This window comes from Rattus norvegicus, chromosome 12 (assembly GCF_036323735.1).
Source record: "Rattus norvegicus strain BN/NHsdMcwi chromosome 12, GRCr8, whole genome shotgun sequence".
Lineage (NCBI taxonomy): Eukaryota > Metazoa > Chordata > Mammalia > Rodentia > Muridae > Rattus > Rattus norvegicus.
In genome coordinates this window covers 13,854,461-13,871,310 of record NC_086030.1, presented here as the reverse complement: position 1 = coordinate 13,871,310, position 16,850 = coordinate 13,854,461, and the positions used below count along the sequence as shown (strand labels likewise).

General features: G+C 44.9%; 2 protein-coding genes across 9 annotated transcripts in view; both read left to right on the top strand.

The window, feature by feature from the left end:
• The window catches only part of Hint1l2 (histidine triad nucleotide binding protein 1 like 2), an 865,401-nt gene that overhangs the window by 776,351 nt on the left and 72,200 nt on the right, over positions 1-16,850 (top strand). The gene's annotated exons all lie outside the window — the stretch shown is intronic.
• The window catches only part of Cdk8 (cyclin-dependent kinase 8), a 67,994-nt gene that overhangs the window by 47,707 nt on the left and 3,437 nt on the right, over positions 1-16,850 (top strand). For 3 of the 8 annotated variants that reach the window (XM_039089684.2, XM_039089688.2, NM_001109061.1), the window contains exons 6-10: positions 1,443-1,574; positions 10,403-10,546; positions 12,814-12,883; positions 13,911-13,983; positions 16,436-16,533. In XM_039089684.2, coding sequence (XP_038945612.1) covers positions 1,443-1,574; positions 10,403-10,546; positions 12,814-12,883; positions 13,911-13,983; positions 16,436-16,533 — 517 coding nt within the window. Of the gene's footprint in view, positions 1-1,442; positions 1,575-2,637; positions 9,513-10,402; positions 10,547-12,813; positions 12,884-13,910; positions 13,984-16,435; positions 16,534-16,850 lie in introns of those variants that run through there. The other 5 variants (XM_039089686.2, XM_039089685.2, XM_039089687.2 and 2 more) reach the window with 5 other exon arrangements.

Genomic DNA, 16,850 nt, shown 5'->3' with positions numbered 1-16,850 from the left:
TTTGCACTTATATTCAGTTTGTTTGGGGAGGTAGAAGACATGTAGTTAAGTTATAAATTAGTGTAACTAAGATACAGAGTCGTAAGAACACAGAACACAATTAACCGTAGTTTCCTCTGCAGTGTTTGACATAAAGCAGAGCAGTGTTCTCAACTTTCCTAATGCTGCAACTCTTTCACACAGCTCCTCATGTTGGGTGGCCTCCAGTCATGAAATGATTGTCCTTGCTACTTCATAACTGTAATTCTGACTGTCGTGAACTGTAGTGTAAATATCTGTTTTCCAGTGGTCTTAGGCAGTCAGAGAGCAATTTTAAGTATGTCCTTGACCATGTGATCTAGAAAAAATTTTGCATAACACATTTAAGGTCTCCTTTAGAATTACACTTTTGTATAATAATGTGTGACGTTGTGTCACATCATCAAGTATTCACATTTCAAAGGAAATATTTGATAATCTGATTCAAGGTTTTTATTTTTTTGCCAAAATTTGGGTTTTCTCCCTCCATAATTAAGTTAATTAAAGGTAACTCTACTTCATTAAAAATATGTTAGAATATGTGCTGGAGATTAGAATATGGCTCAGAGGTTAAGAGAGCACTGGCTGATCTTACAGAGGTCTTGAGTTCAATTCCCAGCAGCCATGTGGTGGATCAGAACCATCTGTAATGAGACCAGGTGTTCTCTTCTGATGTGCAGGCACACACCGGCAGAACACTGCATATAAAATAAATTAAGTTAACGTTAGAATAAAATTACGTTTTCCAGATGGTCTTGAATCTTGACATCGCCCAGTGGGTGCTAAATGTGGGTCATCCTGTATTTGTGTGTGGTGACTGCATGTGAAGCCATATAGAGATGAAGCCTTTATGATTATGAATTAGCAACGCAAAGTCCATAACCAAGTAGTTTGGTGGCCTGGCACTAGTGCCATGAACCCTTCAATGCCATCTTGGAGGCCTAGCTTTGTGATTTTTTTTTTTTTTTCGAACTTCTGTCTCATGTGAAGAAGCATAGAAGTGAAGCGAATTGCCTTTTCAACTTAAGAAGTACAATGATTTTCTAAGTTAGTAAAACTCTGGCCAAGTAAATGAGGAAAATAGCATTAAACTACAGTGTAGTCAGGTCTGATGACCACAGTGAACAGGCTGTTGACGGAGATGATGGAAGCCTAAGTGCTGAGAGGTGAGGTTAGGCTCATGTCAAACCTTCCCCTCTGAAAGAAGTCAGCCAGAGGGGCAGCCTTACCCTGAAGATCTGACCACACAGCCAGTCAGTTCAAGAGCTGGGTGACTGATCTCAAGCTTTTCTACATGTCCGTCAGTAAAAGTCGTGAAAACGTTATCCTCCCCCCCCCCGCCCATCTGCACACATTTTTGAGAGACTACATGTGCAAAATAGACCTGTCTGTTTACTTATGTGGTTCTGTTGTTGTTTTTACAGCTGACATGGGCTTTGCCCGATTATTTAATTCACCTTTGAAGCCTTTAGCAGATTTGGATCCAGTGGTTGTAACATTCTGGTACCGAGCTCCAGAATTACTCCTCGGAGCCAGACACTATACCAAAGCAATTGGTGAGTAGGGCTCATTAAAACTACAGGAGGCATTTGTGTACATGTGTAAATTAAGTATTAGCAAATTATAAAAACAAAACCCCAGAATCTCACTGTCCATATATATACACATTAGCACCTGAGAGCATGAAGTTGCATGTCTCTTTATAAAAGAGGTTCAGAATGTTTTGAGTAAAAAAAAAATTTAATTTTATATGAAAAGAGAAAACTAAAAAATTTAAGTTCTGGAACTTCGTACAGAAGTACAGAAATGCTAAACTTCTAGAAGATACCTCAAATATTAAAGAAAATGTGCAAACTTGAGAAGTTAGGGCTTTTTCGAAGTTTGGAGCATGGTACTCTTACTTCCTCACGTCCAGTTGTGTTAGTGTTGTCAGAACATGGCCGCTCTTTCTCAGGTCCTCTGCTGGCTGCCTTTCTAGTGGTTGGCAGCCAGCTTAACTTGGTACAGGAATGAACCTCTCATTCACAGCCTTTTTCTGCTACTTCCCCACAACTGGTATCTTTGTCATTTTACCAGGGTGAATATGACCATAAGTCCTCTCCTTTATGCTGATGACCGAGAGGCTGGTAGCCACTCCTCCTGTGAGAGCTAACCCCGCCCGGCTCCACCCCCAGACGGGTTCCTTTATTCTTCTAGGCTGGCTGCTGTGTTCTCCATCCATGATTGTGTCTTTTGTTTTCTCCTCCCGTGGCTTTCTTTGGAAGAGCACCTATAGTCTAATTCATAGTGCTTTTTAAAGACCTTTATTAAGTTGGAGGTTTAGAGTTGTGCTCTGAGACAACTTCTTTTTTTTTTTTTTTTTTTGGTTCTTTTTTTTTTTTTTTTTTCGGGGCTGGGGACCGAACCCAGGGCCTTGCGCTTCCTAGGTAAGCACTCTACCACTGAGCTAAATCCCCAGCCCCTTGAGACAACTTCTTTGCCTTTAGCTAGCAGTGTGGCTAATCCGCTCTCAGGTCAGTCTTCTCAGCTTACTGTGGGTCACTTAGGGTTGTTGCTTTCTGAAAACAAATGCTATTTCTCATTTCTTCATTTTATAGTGATTTTTTTTTTTTTTTACAGTCATTCAGCTCTTATCTCTTGTTTCTAGACAATTCTTAAGGTATGTGGTTCTTTGATCTCCGCTCCGATCTTTCTTGTGGAATGCACTGCTTTGAGATGCTGGACCTCTTAGTGTTTTCCACTGTGCTTTTCTTTCTGATGCTTTCCTGGCTTTCTTGGGAGCTCCTTGTCTCACCATGACTTTTGTGGCCTCTTGTGTTGGTTTACGCAAAGAAAAGCTTTGCTGACGTCTTTGCAGACCAGGATTGTGGACTTGTTTGTGGTTTGTCATGCACCCAGAGTTCTCACCTGCTCGGTCTTTTCTTATGTGTTATGTTGGAGGATACTGTGTTCTGGGGAGTCTGTCAGGGTCCGTTCAGAGTTTCTGGAATCTCTTAGTGCCAGTAGCCCTGAAGCCTTGAGCACACTGAAGTTCATTGTCTTGCTCGGGGCCATGCACTTGTCTTGCTTGTCTGCAGGTCCATTTTGGGGGCTCAAGCCTGGGTGGACTGAGGGGCATACTGCAGGGGCACAGATAGGTTCTTGTGGTTCTGGAAGCAATTTTACTTGCAAATGTAGCAGAAAGTCTTGGCCTCTGCATCTTCGTCTTGATCACCATACCTGACAGAATCTACCCTCAGATGGAGAGGTTGCCAGTGAAAGGTCTTTCTTGTCTGTGCTGGTGTCTTCCGTGGCCTCTTTGGGTGTTCTTGTAGTAGTAAGGAAACTTCTTGCCAATCTTCCGGCTGGCCCCTCATCTTGCTTTGAAAGTCCATGGGCTGCTATCGTAAGCACTGAATGTCAGCCATCTCCCTGGCAACCTGAGGAAAGAACCTGTTTTCTTTCTAGGCTCTGTTGTCTTCCATTTGTGTTGTTTCTCATCTGGTTTGTAAGGTCCCTTAATTACTTAGGTGACCCCTAGTTTCTCTATTTGTATTTAAGAATTAAGTTACAGAAACCACCTGGGAACTCTGTGTTGGATTATGGGATATGTAGGTTGCTGATTATACTTTGAAGTTCTCCATCAGTCAGCTGTCATCCCCAGGGAGAACCGGATGCCTGAATGGGCAAGCCTGTGTTCTAAGGCCAGTCAGACATATGAATCTCTTGGCTTTTGGCCCAGTTGTTCTATATCAAAATCCAAGGGCATTGGCAGAAAACGGGTAGCTAGGTGTTGCCACAACAGTCCTTCCCAGCTAGGTGTTGCCACAACAGTCCTCCCCAGCTAGGTGTTGCCACAACTGTCCTTCCTGGTTTGACATAGCCGCAGTGTTGTAGGATTGTGCTGCTCAGACACCATGCCATAGACTGAGGTCTGTTTTTGCATTATTCCATCTGCCTTCCATGGACTGGAAATATTTGCAGCATCTGTATAGAACATGTCTTTACACCATCACTCTCTTCCTTTTCATTCAAACTTTAATCAGGATACTGCTGCCTCCTTCCTGGAGGAAGCCATCTGTGCTAATGCCATCTAGGATAGTCTTGCTCTGTCACCCACATCACATCCTTATCTTGTCTGCAGTGCTCCAAGCTGTATCTAGAGTCCCACAGACCAAACTCACCTTCCTGTTGTTCACCACAGCCCACTAAAGCCAGTCTGTGTTGACAGGTGAGCATACACTGTCTAAAGCAGGCCCTCATGTGTGTTAGGGTTTTGCTCATATTTCTGTGAAGGCTTTTCCAGTCTGCAGATGGGAAAGGGAGGATCCTTGCTCTCAGCCTCTGAGTTAATCTTGAATCTCTAGGCTTTTACTTGGCAAAAGCTTTGAGTTCACTAATGTTCTTATCTGCTTTGAGATCACATTTTATTTCATAGAAAAACAATTATAAACATAAGTCAGATATGAAAGGTCTCTCTGCAGCTTTGTATGAATCTAAAATTATTCCAAAATATTACCTTAAAATATTACCTGTTTTAAAGTCAGGCTCTTCTTCCGTGTGAACGCTCTTTCTTTCTCTTCCCCCTCTTGCCCCCCATGCTGATTCCTTGGGGCCAGTGAACTTACCCGAGAGTAGCATTCCAGTAAACTTTCCTATAATAAATACATATAATATATAATAATAAACTGTTTCTGAATACTTGCTGTTACTGAGACATATTGAATATTCTTTTGAAAATATTCTTAAGCAAATTGAAGATGGCTTTCTCAGTAATATGATAGTTATTTTTTATTATCAAAGAATTGATTATTTCAGAGCATGTTTACATTTGGTGAGATCTTAGCAGACTGAATAGATAGTGGAGTGATTATGAAACTTAGCCCCATGCCCCAAGCACCGGAGACTCTGTTCCTCACAGTCCAACAGCTTCAATCTGACGTGGGAGTGCAGGTGAACTTTGTGTTTGTCCCTCTCCTTCCTTCTCATTTGTACATAAGCAGATGGGCAGCATGGTGCCTTTTAATATGAACTCAAATTCTGGGCCTTGTTCCTAAGAGTTGATTATCTAGTCTGCATTATAGGAAAGCAGAGAGGGACACATGCACAGAATGACTCTGTCAATTCTTGAACAAGGAAAGTAGCAGTGGCCCACTAGGAACTGTGTGCTCACTGCTGACAGGTCCCCTCATCCAGAGGAACTGTGTCCTCACTGCTGACAGTCCCCTAGTCCATAGGAACTGTGTGCTCACTGCTGACAGGTCCCCTAGTCCATAGGAACTGTGTGCTCACTGCTGACAGGTCCCCTCATCCAGAGGAACTGTGTCCTCACTGCTCACAGTCCCCTAGTCCATAGGAACTGTGTGCTCACTGCTGACAGTCCCCTAGTCCATAGGAACTGTGTGCTCACTGCTCACAGTCCCCTAGTCCATAGGAACTGTGTGCTCACTGCTGACAGGTCCCCTCATCCAGTGGAACTGTGCCCTCACTGCTGACAGTCCCCTAGTCCATAGGAACTGTGTGCTCACTGCTGACAGTCCCCTAGTCCATAGGAACTGTGTGCTCACTGCTGACAGTCCCCTAGTCCATAGGAACTGTGTGCTCACTGCTCACAGTCCCCTAGTCCATAGGAACTGTGTGCTCACTGCTCACAGTCCCCTAGTCCATAGGAACTGTGTGCTCACTGCTCACAGTCCCCTAGTCCATAGGAACTGTGTGCTCACTGCTCACAGTCCCCTAGTCCATAGGAACTGTGTGCTCACTGCTGACAGGTCCCCTAGTCCATAGGAACTGTGTGCTCACTGCTCACAGTCCCCTAGTCCATAGGAACTGTGTGCTCACTGCTCACAGGTCCCCTAGTCCATAGGAACTGTGTGCTCACTGCTCACAGTCCCCTAGTCCATAGGAACTGTGTGCTCACTGCTCACAGTCCCCTAGTCCATAGGAACTGTGTGCTCACTGCTGACAGGTCCCCTAGTCCATAGGAACTGTGTGCTCACTGCTCACAGTCCCCTAGTCCATAGGAACTGTGTGCTCACTGCTCACAGGTCCCCTAGTCCATAGGAACTGTGTGCTCACTGCTCACAGTCCCCTAGTCCATAGGAACTGTGTGCTCACTGCTCACAGTCCCCTAGTCCATAGGAACTGTGTGCTCACTGCTGACAGTCCCCTAGTCCATAGGAACTGTGTGCTCACTGCTGACAGTCCCCTAGTCCATAGGAACTGTGTGCTCACTGCTGACAGGTCCCCTAGTCCATAGGAACTGTGTGCTCACTGCTCACAGTCCCCTAGTCCATAGGAACTGTGTGCTCACTGCTGACAGTCCCCTAGTCCATAGGAACTGTGTCCTCACTGCTCACAGTCCCCTAGTCCATAGGAACTGTGTGCTCACTGCTGACAGTCCCCTAGTCCATAGGAACTGTGTGCTCACTGCTCACAGTCCCCTAGTCCATAGGAACTGTGTCCTCACTGCTCACAGTCCCCTAGTCCATAGGAACTGTGTGCTCACTGCTCACAGTCCCCTAGTCCATAGGAACTGTGTGCTCACTGCTCACAGTCCCCTAGTCCATAGGAACTGTGTGCTCACTGCTGACAGGTCCCCTAGTCCATAGGAACTGTGTGCTCACTGCTCACAGTCCCCTAGTCCATAGGAACTGTGTGCTCACTGCTCACAGGTCCCCTAGTCCATAGGAACTGTGTGCTCACTGCTCACAGTCCCCTAGTCCATAGGAACTGTGTGCTCACTGCTCACAGTCCCCTAGTCCATAGGAACTGTGTGCTCACTGCTGACAGGTCCCCTAGTCCATAGGAACTGTGTGCTCACTGCTCACAGTCCCCTAGTCCATAGGAACTGTGTGCTCACTGCTGACAGTCCCCTAGTCCATAGGAACTGTGTGCTCACTGCTCACAGTCCCCTAGTCCATAGGAACTGTGTGCTCACTGCTCACAGTCCCCTAGTCCATAGGAACTGTGTGCTCACTGCTGACAGTCCCCTAGTCCATAGGAACTGTGTGCTCACTGCTCACAGTCCCCTAGTCCATAGGAACTGTGTGCTCACTGCTGACAGTCCCCTAGTCCATAGGAACTGTGTGCTCACTGCTCACAGTCCCCTAGTCCATAGGAACTGTGTGCTCACTGCTCACAGTCCCCTAGTCCATAGGAACTGTGTGCTCACTGCTCACAGTCCCCTAGTCCATAGGAACTGTGTGCTCACTGCTCACAGTCCCCTAGTCCATAGGAACTGTGTGCTCACTGCTGACAGTCCCCTAGTCCATAGGAACTGTGTGCTCACTGCTCACAGGTCCCCTAGTCCATAGGAACTGTGTGCTCACTGCTGACAGTCCCCTAGTCCTTCAGTGCTATTTCCTAGAAATGGGAATTTAGCTATATTCAAATGTATTTGTCCACATTAACTCTAAACATTCTATGGCATTATACAGAAACATTGCCTTCTACAGCAGGAGTCGCAAAGGGAGCTGACTTGTTTACAGTTGACCCGATTCACACCAGTGCCATTTCTTCAGTGCTGCTGATCCCTGGGCATGTATACCTGCTTTGGCCATGATGCTTTTGGAGAGCACTTCATTTCAATCCACACATTGCCAGAGGAAGCCATAACATAGCTCCTTCTCAGCTGTTTGTATCTGAGAGGTCATGAATTTGTTACTTTTAGTATTTTTAAATAAGGTTGAGATAGTGAAGGGGAGCCTTCAGTTCTAGTTGATACTCCAGTGTCACACCTGCCCCTTAAGTCTGTGGGTAGCCTTTGAGCTGGTCAAGCACTCAGATTCCCCGCATCATTTAAAAGTTCCTGCTGGAACTGCGTCTAGATTTGGCGTGTGAGCAGCTACACCGCCCTTGGAGTTAATCATCAAAGTACCTGGAGCATGCGCCTGTGTCCGTCCTCAGGGTCATGCAGAAGGGGGGCCCGCTGATGGCATTCAGCAGATTGTGTTAGACTGCAGAGTGCATAAAGAAAACGTCTGGCTTAGACTATGATAAATCGCCATGGCCCCATTTCCCACTGCAAATGGTCGGTCACAGAGTTCAGTGCTGGAAGCTGAATCATTAAACCAAAGAGAGAATGGGTTAGTGAGCAGGATATCTAGGGGACTGAGACTAGGTGTCTGGCCTGTTAGTTTTGTTTGTTTGGTGTTGGGAGGATGCTGAAGGGAAGGTCTGAGTTCCCAGAGAGCTGTGACTAGGTCTGTCTCGAAAGCTGTGCTGGAGTGTGGGACTGGGCAGTGCTCTCCCTCCAGTTGTCCAGTGGGCTCTGATTGGGTGGCCCTCTCTTGACTGGGGAGTTTGAGGTAAAACAGAAAAGATGGGTCCTTGTTCTTTCTATCAGAGTCAGCACTATTGATTAAGCAGTGTTTAACAAATCCTCCTGTGTCCACTTGGGTGCCAGGTGACAGTTCCATCTCATTAGCTACACATGGCTGCTGCATGTTTGAGGAGTTAGGAAGGTAAACACGGGTAGCCTCTTAGGAATTTGGCGTATTTTCAAACATGAGCAAGGAAAAGACACCTTCTTGGAAGGAATTAGGGAGTTAATACCCAACCATCTGACTAGAATCTGTGTTTGGTGACTAAATCAAGATAGTGAGGGCGAACGGTAGAAATTTGATACACCCAAGAGACAGGCGGAAGTTGTGAGTTAGAAGTGACCAGGGTTAGGGTCACCCTGTGACTGCTGTGCTTTTCCTCCAAGAGTGAACACCTGTCATGCTGTCATGGACAAACTACTCCATTCGTCTTCAGGGTTTTCAGTAACTAACCAGATGATTCATCGTAGTATCTTTTGGGTATAAGTTGAGTTTTTAAACTGCGAAGTATTCACTCCCCGTGTTTTAATCCCTAGCCTGCCTCCCCATGCAGTGATGAGATAGTCAGAGATGACATTTGCATGCAGTAGCTCTCCTGAGGACCCTCTAACACTGAAACAAAATAGCCTAACTGTTCCTTGATGAAACTTTTCCCCGTGTGGTAGCATTGTCTTACCTAGACAGTGCTGGTGCACACCTTTAATCCCAGTACTAGGGAGGCAGAGGCAGGTAGATCTCTGAATTGAGGCCAGCCTGGTCCATAGAGTGATTTCCAGGACAGCCAGGGCTACACAGAAAAACTCTTGAAAGCAAACCTTCTACCCTCCTCCCCCAAATGAAAGGATAGTATTATCATCTTGGCTTTCTAAGATGAAAAAAATTGTGTTTTAAAAAAATTGTCTTTGCAAATTATGAACTTTTATGTAAATAGATTAACTTGTCACTCTAAAATGTAAATATGATAATTTACATATGCAATGAGAATCTTATGTATGAAGATATAAAAAGTCATAATTGTGATAAATAATATATTTCAGTGCTGAAGTTTAGAAATTCTCGTAACACTTTTTTCCTCTCGTTTCCTGCTTAAGCCCTAGTGTCTCAGATACCTGAGTAATCAGCCTCAATATAAGGATGCCTTTTGTAATTTGTTCTTGTGGGTTTGTGGTTTTCATGTTTGCCCTGGGTTTTGTGTAGGTCATTCAGAAGTCACTTGCTGAGCTTCTGCCATTGCACAGCACTGCAGAAGGGAGACAGAACCTGCAGCCAGGCTGCGTGCCACACGTAACAGTGGGACGTGGTTAGCGTCACACTCTTGAGTAGGTAGCTCTTACCTCCTTAGTAGTTCTGTTGAATACAGACTTGGTGAATGAAAGTGAACATGTCTTGTGAATAAAAGAAATTTCCTCTGCAGTTTGTCTGCTGTAAATACTGTTACTCATGTGTAGCCTCTGTACCCATTTTGAAGATTGTGTGGTTACTTCTGTGTTCCAGTTAGCTCTGTGAGAGCGGCACTGCTGCCAGCGTAAAGAGATAAAATAGAGCACGTGTCTTCTCAGTAGTGTTAGGACAGAAGACAGTTAGTAGGCTTGAAACGTAACACGTAAATCAACAAGATGGAATGACTATCATGAAACACGAACGTCCCTATATTCTGGCAAGTGCCCAGTTTCAAGGGTTCTGTGGCTTTTACGTTTGTTTTGTTTTGGTTTCATTTGTTTGTGGTCCCCATGTCCTACATGCAGACTGTTTTATGGTAATGTTTAAGTGTTTAAAACGCACCCAGACTCAGAAAGTAAACAGCGGCTTCTGTGAAGTCAGTGGGTGGATGAGACGATAGCAGTGGAAGCTCTGTGGGCGGGGTATGGACAGTGGCCCGTGGTATTCAGCGGTTATGCTTGCCCAGGGATTGCTATTAATGTTTGAGAAACAGAAAAAGAACACTCCCCTTTAAAGTAAAAATGCATTTTCTTTTGGAAAGAAGCACTTTATTTTCCTCCTTTTTCTTTTTCCTTTCCTTTTCCCTTTTATTTTCTCTTTTCTGTTTTTGTTTTTGTTTTTCTTTTCTTTTTCTTTTAAAGATATTTGGGCTATAGGGTGTATATTTGCAGAACTACTAACGTCAGAGCCAATATTTCACTGTCGACAAGAGGACATCAAAACTAGTAATCCTTATCACCATGACCAGCTGGACAGAATATTCAATGTAATGGGATTCCCTGCAGGTACACACTTGCTTTTGTTGTTTGCTCTCAATCACTGTTGTTGCTGTCTTCTCTGGAAAGCTTGTGCTTTGGGCTTAGGAAAGCTTGTATTACTTGATTCTTTGTTTTTATGACTTTGATTTTTTTTTTCAGAGAATCACAGAAATAGCAAGATTTATAGAATTCAAATATCAACATAAAAAACTTAGGGGTTTCCTGAATTTAATGAGGTTTTTGTTTGATTTCCTTTTGGTTTGCTGTTTTGTTTTGTTGTTTGGTATTTGAAATGACGAGCCCTTGCAATAGCTGGGTTAACTTGATGCCTGTTGTTCTTGCCAGCATAAACTAAAACAAGCAGTAGAAGGTTTTTTGTTTTTTGTTTTTTTTCTGGTAGCACATGTCATAGCTGCCACTTGAGTGCAGAGGCTGAAGGCTCTGGTTAGGGAGAGGCTGTGCTAAGCAACGCTTGGCAGTGACAGCACTTCCGCTTCCTGGTCTTGTCAGTATTTTTTTAAATGTCTTGCTAAAGCAGCCAGGATGTGAGTGAAAATCACAGCCATGAATTTTACAGCAGAGAGGAAATGGATGAGTATTCACCTCTCTGGAGTTAACAGTCTCTCCTGCTGTATCCCAGATCCTAGTTGTAGCACAGGCCAGTGATTCACCAGCCTCAGAAACTGCCCAGGGGTCCAGAAAACCCTTCAAGATGGTGGCCAGTCAAGCACGGGACTGCTTCTTAGGTCCACAGCTTAAGACATAAAGAGTCTCACCTGTCAATTACATAGACTTCCCTTCTCCAGAATGACCCAGTATTTTTGGGGAAGGCCTTATTGGGATAAGAATGTCATTTCCTCATTGCATGCTACCATCTTGAATAAAATATATTGACAAGGACTGGGTGTGGTGTCACACACCTTTAATTTCGGCACTTTTCAGAGGCAGCAACGGGTGTATCTGTGAGTTCAAGCCAGCCTGGTATGACAGCAAGTTCTCAGTCAGAGTAACAGAGAGACCCTGTCTCAAAAAGAGACAGACAGACAGACAGATACACACACATACACATATACATAGATAAGTAAATAGGTAGGTAGATGCAGGCAGACAGACAGACAGACAGGCAGACAGACATTGATTCTTGCCCTCTTAAGCATTTGCATTGTTTGGGTGTCTTTAAAAGTAGACATGGTTTGAGTGGCTAAAGGAAATACTTCTCCCTTCTTAGATCCAAGTTCATTCACTATTTCTGAGGCCCATGGGAAGGAGACGTGGCAGGGATTGGAAGCAATGAGGACCACAGTCATGGATGATTCTCAGCATGGGTTTAATAGTTCAGATGCCTCAGTTAATGAGAAGCCAGGAAAGCAAACAGCAGCCAGCAGGGATCCATAACAGACACTTGAGCCGTAGGCGAGGCTTGTGCTCTGCTTAGAAAGGTTCATGTGGCTGTGGACATTAAAGTTCAGTTACAGTGGGCTAACCAAAGTCAGGAAGCCAGCTACATATAACAATACCACAGCTGTAAAGACATAATGAGGATGGAAAAGAATGGACAAATACATAACTTTTAAGAAGTTAAAAGAAAAATAAATGGTTATTTAAGGTTTTTAGCCTGAAACATTGTCAGAGCAAATAAGTAGCTGAGGAGAAAATAACCTCACTGGTTGGTGTCTATGGGAGATAGATGGCCAGTGCCCTCAGCGCTGGTATAGTGCTTTGCACCTAACAGACCCTTGGTGACGCCACTGACAGCGTCAGAGAGTCAGCCGAGCTGGCATATGTGCACAGTACTGCTGCTGCCCGACCACCTGGAGGTCTCTGTCGCTCACAGGTACTGAGCAGTAATCCTAAGAGTAGCCAAGATAGCAGTATTCGTGTTGTGTCCCACTATTTCATAGCGTCAGGAATGTGAAAGGAGGGCTGCCTGCCATCCAGAGAAATGTGTTGAGCCAGTCAGGGAAAAGATCCTAGATTTCTCAGTTAAAAAGACTGCTTGCTGACGGAACCAGGAAGTTTGATGAAAATAATAAATAAGACTTTTTAATAACAAATATTTATTTGTGATTTATTGCCTTTAGTGATAGAACAGATACTGGCAAGTTACAGTGTAACAGAGTAGTAGCAAGTGTAGGCCGACGTGATTAGGTGTAAAGCCAGAGGGCGGGTGTAGCTGCAGCCTGAGCAGTCCTGTGAGAGCCAGGACTTAGAAAGCTCTGAGTAAGCTAATCTTTGTTAGCATTCTTGAGACTAGGAGCCTAGGCAACATAAACATTTATCCATGTATTTCACAGATAAAGATTGGGAAGATATAAAAAAGATGCCCGAACATTCAACATTAATGAAAGATTTCAGAAGAAATACGTAAGTTGGGAAGAAAATGGACCCTTTGTGATTTTAACTTTTGCAGAGTAGTCACAGTCAAATTAAATGTGCAGCATGCCGCAGCGCTTGTCTAAGGTACTGAAGAGTTTCCTCACTTAGAAATGCTGCTTGGTGTTATTTCTCATTTATTAACAGAGAGGTGTCCTTTGTTAGCAGCTGAAGAAGGGATCCACTCATTTCTTTCCATATTTACTCCTCTCTGGAAACTGGATATTAGTGGGAAGCGGGAAGCCAAAGAAAGAAAAAAAATACAAACCTTGCTTATGGCTGCTTGTGTAGCCATTTACAGTATATACAACTGAAAGCAAGTTTTAATTAAATGTTTCACTTAGGGCCAGGGGAAGGCAGAGTCCAGTACTTACACAGAACAAATTAATGTCAGTCTTACTGATAAGGCTAAGTTAAACCATTGGCACAAATGTTATTCAAAATAATTCATGTGGGGAAAATACCCTCCAGAGTGTGTTCATTAAGTTGTCTTGAATTTCATCGTCAGTACCCACTCAGGAGTGACTAGTGTGGCTGGGAACGGGGCTCAGTTGGGAGAGTGCTTGTTAGCATGCATGAAGCCCTGGGTTTGATTCCCCAGCCCCTTGAAAACCCCCACTGGGGTTGGTAGTCGTAACAAGTAGCATTAGGTCTTGTGTTTAAGATCAGCCCAGGTACATGACACCCTGTCTCAAGAGAAAAAAATCAAGAAATCATGATTGTAGCTGGATGTGGTGGTGTGTGCCCATAACCCTAGCCCTTGGCATGAGGGCAGGAGGTCAGAAATTCAGAGTCTACTGCACGGAGTGGAGAGCAGCTTGAGCGACATGAGAACAAACATCCAAAGACTAGGGTGGACATTGAATGACGTATAAGCTGGCATACGGCAGTTATTTTATGCTGCTCGGAGCATATTTGATGTATGCTTATAATCCAAACAGTGTACATGGGAAGCTCTCAGCCAATGAGAAATTTAGCTGTGATCTGATGTGGATGTTTCCTGGTGTTTCTCTTCCAGGTACACCAATTGCAGCCTTATCAAGTACATGGAAAAGCATAAAGTTAAACCTGACAGTAAAGCATTCCACTTGGTGAGTGAGCCTGAGACAGCGACCTGCCTGGGGCCCTTGCGTCTCCCTAAAGGTTACACAAGTACCAAGAGTAGCACTCCTGCCACCCAGAACCACATCTACCTTGTTTCCATTTTAGTTCTTTTTGTGCATTTCTGGGAATAAAATCTTTAAGCCTTGTTTGCGCTCGATAGTCTGCCTGAACAATAAATGCCTAGTTTTATACTGTCATCTACTTAAAGATGGTTTGTAAAATCCCAAGTTACCTCATACACTTGAGTCTCGAAAGCTCTTCGCTGACACTATTACTCCTTGTTCTGGAGAGCTGGCACGTAGTCATGTAAACAGCAGGCTAGACTCTGCGAGCGGGTGCCCTGCAGGGAGGTGGTGCTTGCCGGCCTTTGCTCACTTGGTTTGTAACTGTCCATTGTGGGGCGACAACTGAAAGTACTTCTTGGTTTATATCTCCCGGAAGGGCGATGATACATCAGAGGAGAGCTCGTCAAGCTTGCATCTCACTCGGCCTAAGAGGCTTTTAAGATGTAATCCATTGTAGTCTTAGCCAGGAATTCCTTGACTTTGAAGAGGCCACCCTTTCCTTCATAGCAACCAGAGCACTGGGCGAAGAGCTCTTCTGATCCCGCTTCTGCTGCTGCTTTCCCATTCTATTTCTGCTGCTCTGCTATCCTCTGGCTGTTATGTCATATTTTGCAAGGCAGTGGCTTAGCTTGCCACGTTACCACATGATAATGATTTATTCAAATCTCTTTGCAACACGACTCAAGTTGGGCAATTAAATTGGATCCTTTATGATCTAAGACTTAATTGATCCTAACGAAATACTGGTCAAAAGGCATTATCAGGATTGCCTTTCCTGTCCCACAGGCCCGTGCCTTCTTTGCAGTGTGAGACCAGTAGAACCCGAGAGACCATCTGTCTTAGGGTCTTACTGCTGTGAACAGACACCATGACCAAGGCAACTCTTATAAGGGACATTTAATTGGGGCTGGCTCACAGGTCAGTGGTTCAGTCCAAGTGCACCCGCATAGCTCAGACAGTTGAGCACCAGAAGTTCAGTGCAGTATCATCAAGGCGGGAGAATGTAGCATGCAGGCAGGCATGGTGCAGGAGGAGCTGAGAGTTCCCCATCTTCATCTGAAGGCTGCTAGCAGAATATTAGCTTCCAGGCAGCTAGGATGAGGAGGGTCTTAAAGCCTACACCCACAGTGACACACCTACTCCAACATGGCCACACCTCCAAATGGTGCCCCTCCCTGGGCTGAGCATATTCAAACCAGAACACCATCCTTGTATCTTATTGTTGATTTGTAAGAATTGTTTCTTGTAGTTTTGGGCTTTAACCACAGGACCTCCTATGCCCCTGTGTGTGCTTTGCTTTCAGGCCACACCCCAGCTCTGTCTGTTTGTATTGAAAGCATTGGTATCTTAAATGAGTCTCCTACTATTGCTGCATTTTAAAGATATTTGTAGCTTTTATCCTCTACGAGTCATCATCCCTTAAATCTCTGTTTATTAGTTGATTACTTTTCAAACCAGTCTTAGTCCAGCAACACAGACACCAACTGGAACTTGTTGGAAATGTGAGTCCTTAGATTCCTGTTCACATCTATCTATCAGACATGGCATAGGGCTCAACTCTCTATCATGCTGCAGGAACAGGACTCAGCTCTCTGTCAGGCTGCGGGAGCAGGGCTCAGCTCTCTCTCATGCTGCAGGAGCAGGGCTCAGCTCTCTCTCATGCTGCGGGAGCAGGGCTCAGCTCTCTGTCAGGCTGCGGGAACAGGGCTCAGCTCTCTCTCATGCTGCAGGAGCAGGGCTCAGCTCTCTGTCAGGCTGCGGGAACAGGGCTCAGCTCTCTCATGCTGCAGGAGCAGGGCTCAGCTCTCAACCTTTCAGCAATTGTGTTGCACTCTGATGTCTGCAGATCAGCGCGGGAGGCCATTGTTGAGGTGTCTTATATCACACTAGCAATGACTATTCCTGTAGAGCAGTGATGGTACACACCCTTCACACACCCTTCATCCCGGTGCTTAAGAGGGAGCCAGAGGGATCTCTGAGTTCCAGGGCAACACACAGAGAAACCCTGTCTTAGGGAGAGACAGAAAGGGAGAGAGAACAAACATTGCAGATGGCATTTGACGCAAAGGTGCTGCATTTTCACACTGATGTGGCATCTCTGGATGTGACAGAGATGAGCTCAGTGTAGCTAGAGTACTCACACATAGGGTTCTTTGTAAAGAAACATCACAACTGCTTACCTGATACTCGTTTAATACTGAAAACAAGCGATAGTAATTGGTGGTGGTTTTCTTCTCCATCTGAAGAGAGATGGTTATAAGGAGGTGGACTGAGCTGCCCAGGACCCTTGACCATTACATTGTGAGTGAGGGTTTGGAGTAGTCACCCGTGTTTCTGTGGGAGATGCCCTGACATTTCCGACTTGTGATTTCAGCTTCAGAAGTTGCTCACTATGGACCCAATAAAGCGAATTACCTCAGAGCAGGCCATGCAGGATCCCTACTTCCTAGAAGACCCACTCCCCACGTCAGAGTAAGTAGCAGCTTTGCTGGCTTCCTGCACACTGGCATCTTGTCACACTGAGTTGCCGTGCCTCTGAGGGACCTGAAGACATGGGGCTTTTCTGCTTTAATGTGGTTTTGGGTTTTGAGATTAAGAGGCACTGCTGAAATGGATTCATTCAGCAGTAATCAATCCCCTTACTCAGTGGTGGGTTCATTGTGCTATGGCTTCTTCCGCTCACTGCGTTTTGAGGGCTGCCTGCCGTCAAGGGTTCTGATATCTGGAGTAGCAGTCCTAAATAAATTTGTGTTCTCTTTATCATTTTGTGTTTTAACTGTGGAAGGGCA